Source organism: Oncorhynchus keta, chromosome 14, assembly GCF_023373465.1.
Source record: "Oncorhynchus keta strain PuntledgeMale-10-30-2019 chromosome 14, Oket_V2, whole genome shotgun sequence".
Lineage (NCBI taxonomy): Eukaryota > Metazoa > Chordata > Actinopteri > Salmoniformes > Salmonidae > Oncorhynchus > Oncorhynchus keta.
In genome coordinates, this window is record NC_068434.1 from 53258802 (window position 1) to 53272411 (window position 13610).

At 43.3% G+C, this 13610-nt stretch overlaps 1 protein-coding gene across 1 annotated transcript in view; it reads left to right on the forward strand.

Moving 5' to 3' along the window:
• Nucleotides 1-12849: 12849 nt before the first annotated feature.
• Nucleotides 12850-13610, forward strand: part of homer1b (homer scaffold protein 1b) — a 96318-nt gene continuing 95557 nt past the window's right edge. The window contains exon 1 of the mRNA XM_035786475.2: nt 12850-13372. Coding sequence (XP_035642368.1) covers nt 13368-13372 — 5 coding nt within the window. The 5' untranslated portion in view covers nt 12850-13367. The remainder of the gene's footprint in view (nt 13373-13610) is intronic.

Sequence of the window (13610 nt, forward strand, 5' to 3'; positions counted from 1 at the left end):
CCTTCTAGACCTATCGGCTGCCTTCGATACTGTGAACCATCAGATCCTCCTCTCCATCCTCTCCGAGTTGGGCATCTCCGGCGCGGCCCACGCTTGGATTGCGTCCTACCTGACAGGTCGCTCCTACCAGGTGGCGTGGCGAGAATCTGTCTCCTCACCACGCGCTCTCACCACTGGTGTCCCCCAGGGCTCTGTTCTAGGCCCTCTCCTATTCTCGCTATACACCAAGTCACTTGGCTCTGTCATAACCTCACATGGTCTCTCCTATCATTGCTATGCAGACGACACACAATTAATCTTCTCCTTTCCCCCTTCTGATGACCAGGTGGCGAATCGCATCTCTGCATGTCTGGCAGACATATCAGTGTGGATGACGGATCACCACCTCAAGCTGAACCTCGGCAAGACGGAGCTGCTCTTCCTCCCGGGGAAGGACTGCCCGTTCCATGATCTCGCCATCACGGTTGACAACTCCATTGTGTCCTCCTCCCAGAGCGCTAAGAACCTTGGCGTGATCCTGTCGTTCTCAACTAACATCAAGGCGGTGGCCCGTTCCTGTAGGTTCATGCTCTACAACATCCGCAGAGTACGACCCTGCCTCACACAGGAAGCGGCGCAGGTCCTAATCCAGGCACTTGTCATCTCCCGTCTGGACTACTGCAACTCGCTGTTGGCTGGGCTCCCTGCCTGTGCCATTAAACCCCTACAACTCATCCAGAACGCCGCAGCCCGTCTGGTGTTCAACCTTCCCAAGTTCTCTCACGTCACCCCGCTCCTCCGCTCTCTCCACTGGCTTCCAGTTGAAGCTCGCATCCGCTACAAGACCATGGTGCTTGCCTACGGAGCTGTGAGGGGAACGGCACCTCAGTACCTCCAGGCTCTGATCAGGCCCTACACCCAAACAAGGGCACTGCGTTCATCCACCTCTGGCCTGCTCGCCTCCCTACCACTGAGGAAGTACAGTTCCCGCTCAGCTCAGTCAAAACTGTTCGCTGCTCTGGCTCCCCAATGGTGGAACACACTCCCTCACGACGCCAGGACAGCGGAGTCAATCACCACCTTCCGGAGACACCTGAAACCCCACCTCTTTAAGGAATACCTAGGATAGGATAAAGTAATCCTTCTCCCCCCCCCTTAAAAGATTTAGATGCACTATTGTAAAGTGGCTGTTCCACTGGATGTCATAAGGTGAATGCACCAATTTGTAAGTCGCTCTGGATAAGAGCGTCTGCTAAATGACTTAAATGTAAAATGTAAATGTAATTGAAATTCCCTCAGTAGGTAAGGCAAAAGCCATCACTGTCTGTGCTTCTGAGAACAGATTTTATTGAGCACAATTACATGCACACTAATACGATTAGTCTGGACAGTCAGATTAATATAATAGTTTGTTTAAAACGTTTACATGCTTTGAAGGAAGAACGATTTCCCTAATAATCCTGTTTACATGGACACATCTGTCATGCCCTGACCGTAGATTGCTTTGTATGTTTCTATTTTTAGTTTGGTCAGGGTGTGATGTGGGTGGGTATTCTATGTTTTGTTCTATGTTTGTATTTCTATGTGTTTGGCCTGGTATGGTTCCCAATCAGAGACAGCTGTCAATCGTTGTCTCTGATTGAGAACCATACTTAGGCAGCCTGGTTTCGCCCTTGAGTTGTGGGTAGTTATTTTCTGTTTAGTGTGTTGTTTCAGCTGACAGGACTGTTTCGTTTCTTTCATTCACTTTGTTATTTTGTTTTGTGTGTTCAGTTCTAATAAATTAACATGGACAGTTACCACCCTGCATATTTGTAACGGCGTTCGTCTGTTGAAGGAGAGTCGGACCAAAATGCAGCGTGGTGGTTACTCATGTTCTTTAATGAAGAATATAGCGATACATGAAATAACTAAATAAATACAAAACAACAAACGGAACGTGAAAAACCTAATTACAGCCTATCTGGTGAACACTACACAGAGACAGGAACAATCACCCACGAAATACATAGTGAAACCCAGGCTACCTAAATATGGTTCCCAATCAGAGACAACGAGAATCACCTGACTCTGATTGAGAACCGCCTCAGGCAGCCAAGCCTATGCTAGACACACCCCTAATCAGCCACAATCCCAATGCCTACAAAAAAAAACAATATGACAACACAATAAACCCATGTCACACCCTGGTCTGAACAAATAATTAAAGAAAACACAAAATACTAAGACCAAGGCGTGACAATATTAGTCCGATCCTTCCTACTCCTCCTCGGACGAAGAGGAGAAACGTTACAACATCTGAAATCAGGCTAGCTGTTGGGACTTAAATAAATGCAGGAAATCACCAATCAAAATAAACGTTCTACCGCAGTCACCAAGTTATTTTCTGCAAACCCTATTTGATTCTGAGTTTGTACATACAAAGCTTGTATTTCTAATATGCATGTGCTGATCAAATACACCACTAGAACGCTGATCAGTACAACTCTTCAATGGGGTAGGGACTTCCGAAGGATCTCGGATAGCATGGACCCTGGAACTCCGATTAAGCTCATTACATATACTAATAATTCCAGGTTTTTATTCGGCATATGCAGGTTATGGTGTTACCATTTCCATACTTGGCCTACTGCCATAGTAAGTTTAATATCGAAGTATTAGTGTGCATGTACATTTACTATTTTGTGAATGGACTAATGCCAGTGGAGGCTCCTCAGAGGAACAAGAGCAGGACCATCCTCCTCAATGAATTCCATAAAAATAAAAATAGTAAAACTATACTAAATATATTAATGTTACCAAATAATTGATTAAAACACACAGTTTTGAAATAAAGGTCTACAGTAGCCTCAACAGCACACTGTAGGTTAGCACCATGGTGTAGTGTCGTGGTAATTTGATGTATTAGTAAATGATGAGAGTTACACACCACACACCAGTCAGAGTTATACTTAAACTTAAATATTCTAATAATATGAGCTTCACCATAGCCCTGTGACTCTCAGATCAATTCAGTGTATATAAATGAATTCTCTGAGAGTGCTTACAAAAGAATACTTCATCTTTTATAGCCAAGATACACCCCTCTCAACTCACAATGACGAACCACAGATCTTAGGAACTTCACAAAGGGCCTTTTACTTGAAGTATCCCATAGCCAGATAGCATTAGCTCTAAATTATAGTTCAGTTTGGTCACTAAAACGAGATTCTAATCTCGTTCCTGGTACTTCATAGTACCAAGACATTTCCTCACTATCTGGAATGCTCTTCCAGCTTTATTGGCCAAAGACATCGTAAATCTCCTCTGTCAGTGCTGTCTCATAGAGACCCATCCTCAGTGGAACACACACACACAATATTCTAATGCAATACAAAGATGATAAAATAATCTTACAAGCACTATAACATAATCTTGCAATTTTCCACGACATCTCCCCATCACATGGTTTAACAGATATATTCATTACGAAGACAATGTTCAAACCTGACTTCTCCCTTTCGGATATTCAGCCTATTACCAGACATGTAAGAAACAAGCCTGACCTCTCCCCTCTCTGGGCCCCAAGTGACTTTTCCCTAGAGAAGAAAGGGAAAAAATGGGGCTGCCGGTGTAACCGCTATACTGCATGATTGTAGGGGGTTTACTAACACATTAGTTCTATTAGCTATGTTGACTAGGACGTTACTTTAGCTAATATGGTGACAACGATGTAGGCTGTGTGTAGTGGTTAGGATATGGTTTGGCTTGGAAAGGTTTTTTCGCCTGGTTACATACTGCTGATGCAAGTCCACAAATGAAGGGAAAACAAGTGAACTGTTTACGTGTCATCAGGGGTGTATTCATTCCGCCGACTCTGTTGAAAAATGTTTCTTAAATGGAAGCAAACGTAAATGAAATGGGGATAAACATATCTGAATTTGTCCAATAGAAACTCTTGTTTGCATTTGTTGGACTAATGATTACACCCTAGATCAGCTAGATGCAGGCAAGAGTGTGCAAAGCGGTGTTAAATGTGTCCTGTCTATCCATGTCTGTCACCTCAACATTTTCTCTCGACCTGTGTGCAGCAAAGTTGTAAACTTTAATTCATAGGCTAGGTTGTAGCACCCTCATGATGGTGTCGTGACGTGACTATCATTAATGTGATGACTATTATCTTATCAAATCAATTAACTATGTATAATTGATTAAGTGATTCAATTAATAATGTAACAATTAACTCAGTAACTTGGGACACCACAGGAAAACTTATTTAACGAGTTACTATCTCCCGAATTGGGCTCTTATAAGATATATTCATATCTATAGATAACAGTTACTTATTAACATTTACATTTACATTTAAGTCATTTAGCAGACGCTCTTATCCAGAGCGACTTACAAATTGGTGCATTCACCTTATGACATCCAGTGGAACAGCCACTTTACAATAGTGCATCTAAATCTTTTAAGGGGGGGGGGAGAAGGATTACTTTATCCTATCCTAGGTATTCCTTAAAGAGGTGGGGTTTCAGGTGTCTCCGGAAGGTGGTGATTGACTCCGCTGTCCTGGCGTCGTGAGGGAGTGTGTTCCACCATTGGGGAGCCAGAGCAGCGAACAGTTTTGACTGAGCTGAGCGGGAACTGTACTTCCTCAGTGGTAGGGAGGCGAGCAGGCCAGAGGTGGATGAACGCAGTGCCCTTGTTTGGGTGTAGGGCCTGATCAGAGCCTGGAGGTACTGAGGTGCCGTTCCCCTCACAGCTCCGTAGGCAAGCACCATGGTCTTGTAGCGGATGCGAGCTTCAACTGGAAGCCAGTGGAGAGAGCGGGGTGACGTGAGAGAACTTGGGAAGGTTGAACACCAGACGGGCTGCGGCGTTCTGGATGAGTTGTAGGGGTTTAATGGCACAGGCAGGGAGCCCAGCCAACAGCGAGTTGCAGTAATCCAGATGGGAGATGACAAGTGCCTGGATTAGGACCTGCGCCGCTTCCTGTGTGAGGCAGGGTCGTACTCTGCGGATGTTGTAGAGCATGAACCTACAGGAACGGGCCACCGCCTTGATGTTAGTTGAGAACGACAGGGTGTTGTCCAGGATCACGCCAAGGTTCTTAGCGCTCTGGGAGGAGGACACAATGGAGTTGTCAACCGTGATGGCGAGATCATGGAACGGGCAGTCCTTCCCCGGGAGGAAGAGCAGCTCCGTCTTGCCGAGGTTCAGCTTGAGGTGGTGATCCGTCATCCACACTGATATGTCTGCCAGACATGCAGAGATGCGATTCGCCACCTGGTCATCAGAAGGGGAAAGGAGAAGATTAATTGTGTGTCGTCTGCATAGCAATGATAGGAGAGACCATGTGAGGTTATGACAGAGCCAAGTGACTTGGTGTATAGCGAGAATAGGAGAGGGCCTAGAACAGAGCCCTGGGGACACCAGTGGTGAGAGCGCGTGGTGAGGAGACAGATTCTCGCCACGCCACCTGGTAGGAGCGACCTGTCAGGTAGGACGCAATCAAGCGTGGGCCGCGCCGGAGATGCCCAACTCGGAGAGGGTGGAGAGGAGGATCTGATGGTTCACAGTATCGAAGGCAGCCGATAGGTCTAGAAGGATGAGAGCAGAGGAGAGAGAGTTAGCTTTAGCAGTGCGGAGCGCCTCCGTGATACAGAGAAGAGCAGTCTCAGTTGAATGACTAGTCTTGAAACCTGACTGATTTGGATCAAGAAGGTCATTCTGAGAGAGATAGCGGGAGAGCTGGCCAAGGACGGCACGTTCAAGAGTTTTGGAGAGAAAAGAAAGAAGGGATACTGGTCTGTAGTTGTTGACATCGGAGGGATCGAGTATAGGTTTTTTCAGAAGGGGTGCAACTCTCGCTCTCTTGAAGACGGAAGGGACGTAGCCAGCGGTCAGGGATGAGTTGATGAGCGAGGTGAGGTAAGGGAGAAGGTCTCCGGAAATGGTCTGGAGAAGAGAGGAGGGGATAGGGTCGAGCGGGCAGGTTGTTGGGCGGCCGGCCGTCACAAGACGCGAGATTTCATCTGGAGAGAGGGAGAAAGAGGTCAGAGCACAGGGTAGGGCAGTGTGAGCAGAACCAGTGGTGTCGTTTGACTTAGCAAACGAGGATCGGATGTCGTCAACCTTTTCAAAATGGTTGACGAAGTCATCTGCAGAGAGGGAGGAGGGGGGGGGGGATTCAGGAGGGAGGAGAAGGTGGCAAAGAGCTTCCTAGGGTTAGAGGCAGATGCTTGGAATTTAGAGTGGTAGAAAGTGGCTTTAGCAGCAGAGACAGAGGAGGAAAATGTAGAGAGGAGGGAGTGAAAGGATGCCAGGTCCGCAGGGAGGCGAGTTTTCCTCCATTTCCGCTCGGCTGCCCGGAGCCCTGTTCATTAATTAATGTATTTATTTTACCTCATATCAGTCTCATTCTGAATGTCATAATATTCTATAAATCTACACGAACCCTAGTCTACATGATGACTCAGCATACGCAAATTGGCTTAATTATGTATTTACTAACTAATTTAACAATTACACAGAAATTCATTAACACACAGTATAGGTTGAATTGATTACTAACATAATGCAATGAAAAGTCCCTAGTGGACTAACCCAATATGACGGCTGGTTACACAATGAACGGGGTGGGGAAAGAAAGAGCAGGAGAAGGAGAGACAAAGGAATTCCACCAAATTTCACAGTGGGTGCGAGACCTGGAGAGGCCTACAAGCCACTGTGTCTCGCACACACTGTGAAATTTGGTGGAGGATCGGTGATGATCTGGGGGTGCTTCAGCAAGGCTGGAATCGGGAAGATTTGTCTTTGTGAAGGACACATGAATCAAGACACGTACAAGGTTTTCCTGGAAGAAAACGTGCTTCCTTCTTCTCTGACATTGTTCCTCAACTCTCAGGATTGTTTTTTCCAGCTGGACAATGCTCCATGCCACACAGCCAGGTCAATCAACGTGTGGATGGAGAACCACCATATCAAGACTCTGTCATGGCCAGCCCAATCTCCAGACCTGAACCCCATTGAAAACCTCTGGAATGTGATCAAAAGGAAGATGGATGGTCACAATGTGATAATTGATCATCAATGTGAAAGACTGGTGGAGAGTATGCCGAGACGCATGAAAGCTGTGATTGAAAATAAGGGTAATATTTTTTTTTAAAGTAATATTAAAAAGTAACACAATAAGAATATCGAGGCTAGATACAGGGGGCACCGGTACCGAGTCAGTGTGCAGGGGTACAGAATAGTCGAGGGGCGAAGTAGCTGGGGGCGAAGTGACTGTCCATAGGTAACAAACAAACAGCGAGTAGCAGCAGTGTACAAGGGAGGCGGGGTCCATGTAAATTGTCTGGTGGCGATTTTTATGAATTGTTCAGCAATCTAAACACATTAGTATTGTGTTAAAAAATGAATATGAACTTATATTATTTGCATTATTCAAGGTCTGACAACACTGTGTATCTTTTTTGATTGTCTTGAAAATTTCTTCCAAATTCCAAATAAACATATTGTCATTTAGAGCATTTATTTGCAGAAAATATCTTTTATTTAAAGGGGAGATCAAGCTGATCCTAACTGTTATAGGCCCATTTCTATTTTGCCCTGTTTATCAAAAGTGTTGGAAAAACTTGTCAATAATCAACTGACTGGCTTTCTTGACGTGTCTAGTATTCTCTCGGGTACGCAATCTGGTTTGCGCTCAGGTTATGGATGTGTCACTGCAACCTTAAAGGTCCTATATTATGTCATCATTGTCCTTGATTCTAAGAAATGTTGTGCTGCTAATTTTATTGACTTGGTCAAAGCTTTTGATACGGTAGACCATTCCATTCTTTTGGACCGGCTAAGGAGTATTGGTGTCTCTGAGGAGTCTTTGGCCTGGTTTGCTAACTACCTCTCTCAAAGAGTGCAGTGTATAAAGTCAGAACATCTGCTGTCTCAGCCACTGCCTGTCACCAAGGGAGTACTCCAAGGCTCGTTTCTAGGTCCCAAGCTCTTCTCAATTTACATCAACAACATAGCTCAAGCAGTAGGAAGCTCTTTCATCCATTTATATGCATATGATACAGTCTTATTCTCAGCTGGCCCCTCCCCGCATTTTCTGTTAAGCTTTCTTTGTGTCCAAAAAGCTTTCTCTGCCCTTAACCCTTGTTCTGAACACCTCCAAAACAAAGGTCATGTGGTTCGGTATGAAGAATGCCCCTATCCCCACCGGTGTGATAACTACCTTTAAGGGTTTTATAGCTTGAGGTAGTCACCTCATACAAGTACTTGGGAGTATGGCTAGATGGTACACTGTCCTTCTGTCAGCACATATCAAAGCTGCAGGCTAAGATTAAATCTATACTTTGTTTCTTCTATCGTAATTACTCCTCTTTCACCCCAGCTGCCAAACTAACCCTGATTCAGATAGTCATCCTACCCATGCTAGACTACGGAGACGTAATTTATTGACCGGCAGGTAAAGGTGCTCTCAAGCAGCTAGATGTTCTTTACCATTCGGCCATCAGAATTGCCTCCAATGCTCCTTATAGGACACATCACTGCACTCTATACTACTCTGTAAACTGGTCATCTCTGTATACCCGTCGCAAGACCCACTGGTTGATGCTTCTTTATAAAACCCTCTTAGGCCTCACTCCCCCTATCTGAGATACCTGGGTCAAAATCACTAAAATTATTATTTTTGGTCCTCAAGGTAAATCATTCAAAATTCTATAAAAAAAAATATACATTGGATTTCAAAAGGATCCTTATGTGTGTATGCCTTCATGATAATAAAAGCATAATGACATAGACTTCAAAGTAAAAAAAAAAAAGATTTTAGACTATTTTATTTCAGTGGAAGGAGGCAATTTTTCAATGTTCCAAGTGCTGCTCAATCAACTCGAACGAGAATAATTAGGAATAAAATAACATTAAAAAAACTATTTCCTAATTTTCTTCATTAAATGTTATCTTATGTATAGTCTTTTTATGTTAAATTCTGCACTTTTTCTAAGAATATTGACTATTTTCTGTCCATTCTCAAAGTCGTTGTCCACCCTATTACATTGTGGCACTTTCAGAAAATATATATTTTCTACAATGACATCACAAATAGGAAAGTATGTCACTTCCTTAGCGGGAAAACAACTGTGGTGAACCTGGTGAGTATCTAGATTTCATACTATTACATTTTCATCATTATATGTTGGTGATGTGATGTGGGAAAGCATAACATGTCCACCCTGTGGCAGCCATTATCCTAGCTTCATCACGATCACTTGGAGCCTTGTTGCTAATTTGAACTCAAAATGTCCACCCTGTTATTGTGGGTGGACATGCTCTCAACAGGGTGGACAAATGGATATTTTGTAGTAAAATATGTGTTTTTATTCATAAATTGTAAGACATAATTACAGTGTTTATAGCATGTATAGTATTTTAATAATAAATATCAATTGAATCAGGTTTTTGTGAAGGAATTGCACATCTTAGTGCAGCAGAAAGACAGCGGCAATACAGAGAACGACGTAATGCTGACTCAGAAAGAAGGAGAGAAATCTAGAGAAATAGAGGAGAAATGGAGGAAAGATAAAGAGATAGGGAAGAAGAAGACAATAGCTGAACTCAGTGACAGAGTGTAGCGTGCAGAAAGGAAGCAATGGAGAGATTCCTTTCTAGGGAGTTTTTCCTAGCCACCATGCTTCTACACCTGCATTGCTTGCTGTTTGGGGTTTTAGGCTGGGTTTCTGTACAGCACTTTGAGATATCAGCTGATGTAAGAAGGGCTTTATAAATACATTTGATTTGATTTGATGATTCAAAAGGATACTCAGAGCCAGGGCCAAGGATAGTGCATTGCTGCAGTCCCAAACACCTCCCTCAACTCCTAAAAATCAGCCTGGGCCTTCAAGGTTAGAATACGTGAAACGTCTGAAACCTCCTGGGAATGTACAAGTTCCTCTGACACAATGGAGCTTGGGAGAAGATACAAAAAGATGAAGAGAAGTGCTCCATGATAACCGTGAAGAGGGAGGTCACAATAACAGAATCTGAACTGGTCAGTCAGTTTCAAGATAGACTCGCCAAATTTAGGCAGTACATCTTTAATATCAAGTGGCAATACAGGGCCTGTAGGGAGCTTAGTGAGAGTCTGAAGAACAATGAATGCATGCCACACATTGACGTCAGCGAAAACTATTCATGCAAATACAGTCAAGAGATCCAGTCCGTGCATTTTGGAGGATCTCACCAGCAAGCCACTCTCCACACTGCAGTGCTCTACACTGCTGCAGACCAACCGTCAATTGCTTTTTGCTCCATTTCACCACCACGCAGACACGATTCACCCGCCATTTTGGCCCACCTTGTTCCCGTTATTCCTATGTTGAAGCAGAAGTACCCTGAAGACTGCAGGCTTCATTTCTTTAGTGACGGACTGGCTACACAATACAAGCAATAAGGGAACTTCTACCTACTTGCCACAGAACCACACAAACAAGGCTTTCAAGAGGTCAACTGGAATTTATTTTGGTCCAGCCACTGCAAGGCGGCACACGATGGTGTTGGAGCCTCAAGAGATCTGCAGATAGAGCAGTGCACCATGGAAAGGATATCCCAGATGCACAGGCCCTGTACAATGTCCTAAATGGTCTCCTCTGTGGAGATGTTCTTCATTACTGAGAGTGATGTTGAGGCAAGAGCAGAGGTGTACCCTCCTTCCTCCCCATACACACATACATACATTTTTATTGTACAGTAGCCGGTTGAGTATCGAAATGTGTAAGGTGTTTGTTACTCTTTATATCTTATCATATGCTATCTCTTCTCACCTCAGATGCCTGCCTTAGATGCCATTAAAGGAACAATAAAGTTTCATCAGGTTATCAGTGTCTAACCAGGCCAGATAAAATACAGGGACATTACTTGTCTGTGCAAGAAGGATAGTGGCATGTTGGACTGTCCTTGTTTTCAGCTCAAAGAGGCAACTCTGGGTGACCCTGCAGCATCTAACCAGCCCTCTGCATCTCATGACAGGGCTGACACCACATGGCGACCTGGCACCATTGAACTTAATCACGTAGGGGAGTGGTGTGTTGTCAATTATGACCATGAAGGATACCCTGGCATCATCATGGATGTAGAGGAACATCACATTAAGGTGAAGTGCATGCACCGGAATGGCATCAACAAATTCTTCTGGCCAAGTCCAAAGGAAGATATTTGTTGGTACTCTGATGGACAGATAATTTGTCTGATGCCAGAGCCACAGGCTGTTAATAAACACTCTGTGCAGATGGAAGAATCCACCTGGAAGTATGTGGAAGAGCATTGGGGTAAAAGAGGGGGAGCGAGAGAGGGGGAGAGGAAGAGAGGCACAGGAATGTGTTTTAATGCTAATTCCAATGGTTTTGTACAAGCAATGTATTTTTGTGTTGTTGTTTTTCACAATGAATATGAAACTAAATAGCAGTTCCAGTGTTGTTACTACATGTATTACTATGTAGATGTCTAGTCAGTGTTCAGTATTCAGGGTTTAATTTATGTTCTGTCCCATTTATAACTGTTCACTCTGTTATACCTTGGTCCACCCTGTTATCTTGGCATCTTTTTCAAATGAATTCAGTTACATTGTCAAATATCAAGATCCGATCCCCGGGACCACCCATACGTAGAATGTATGCACACATGACTGTAAGTCGCTTTGGATAAAAGCGTCTGCTAAATGGCATATATTATTATTATATATAATGTTTATTAAAGAGTAAGACACGGCCAACACCAGACAATTATAATCTTGGATAAAATATAATTAATACCTGTCTCAATTTAGAAAGATAAGGTGCAAATTAGATGAAGTTCTGTATAAAACCCACAATGTATACACAATCTGTTATTTATTTATAATTTGATCAGAACAAATGGACATGGTTGACAAGGGGACACAATAGCTTTATGAAAATGTAAATATTATTAAAAATTAGTCCAATGAAAGTCATTAAAGACAGTTAAGTGCATGTCTGTAACAGGGTGGACACCATATTGCTGTTTATAATTATCTAACTCGAAGTCTACAAGTCTAATATTTCCCTTTTATAGTACAACATAAAAGGAATACAAATTCTGAAATAAAACTGGTCCAAATGGTACTGTTTTGTGATATTGAACCATCTACTGCAGCCCTCATCCTCCACATACAACACCCATTCTGCCAGTCACATTTTGTTAAAGGTCCCCAAAGTACACACCCCTGGGTCACTCTGCTTTTCAGTTCGCTGCAGTCAGCGACTGGAATGAGCTGATTTTTTTTTATTAAACTGGACTGTTTGATCTCAATCTCTTAATTCAAAGACTCAATCATGGACACTCTTACTGACAGTTGTGGCTGCTTTGTGTGATGTATTGTTGTCTCTACCTTCTTGCCCTTTGTGCTATTGTCTGTGCTCAATAATGTTTGTACCAAGTTTTGTGCTGCTACCATGTTGTACTGCTGCCATTTTGTGTTGCTTCCATCTTGTTGTCATGTTGTGCTGCTACCATGCTGTGTTTTCACGTGTTGCTGCCATACTATGTTGTTGTTTTAGGTCTCTCTTTATGTAGTGTTGTGGGGTCTCTCTTGTCATGATGTGTGTTTTGTCCTATATTTTTAATTGTATTTTTAATGGCAACCCTGCCTTTTGTAGGCCATCATTGTAAATACGAATTTGTTCATAGCTGACTTGCATAGTTAAACAAATAAAGGTTAAATAAATACAAAATAAATAAATTATCCTATTGACCTCCGAACAAAAACTCCTCGCTTGGTGAGAGAAATAAACGAATAAACGCCACCTGCTGGAAACGACCGATTTTGTGCTCAGTCCATCCTGCTTTGTCTCTTCGTCTATGGCAACATACATTGCTAAGGACTGAGGAGGTGTCCGGTCGAGAGAGCAGGGACCAGAGGGCGTAGAGGAGAGGAGAAAGCTCATGGGGTGGACAGTGGGTTCTGTGCTTTACCGATCGACTGGACTTGTCAGGGGGCGTTTGGAGATCAAACAGCGAAAACAACGAAATAACATCTCTCCTGTTTTCATATACCCGACAATTGTCTGACGGACACATTTCTCTCTATCGAACTCTCCATGGCTCTTCCGGACGCCGCTTCAACACAGTAGTTTAGGTACTGGCAATGTGCATTAATCTCGAGTGAATTAACATCTGTTCTGCTATGTGTAGTTTCACACTGTTGTGAATGTGACAATGCAGTATTTGCCTTGGAATTTATTTCGGACGAGCTACGGTGAAGAGGCAGAAACACGCCTATTATAGAGGGCAATCACCGCGCCAAACCAACAGAAACAACGTCCAGAATTTGGCCAGAGAACATTTTCCATCTGCTCATCTGCTGATTTGGTTTACCTACAATAACAATGGGGTAAGTTTGTGTAATAGCCTACAATCACATGAATGAGACTGGCTTTGATTGACTAAGCTATTTGGTATTCATCTGTCCAAATCAAATCAAATTGTATTAGTCACATACACATATTTAGCAGATGTTATTGCAGGTGTAGCGAAATGTTTGTGTTCCTAGCTCCAACAGTGCAGTAGTATCTAACAGTTCACAACAATACACACTAATCTAGTAAGTAAAAAAATGGTATTAAGAAGTA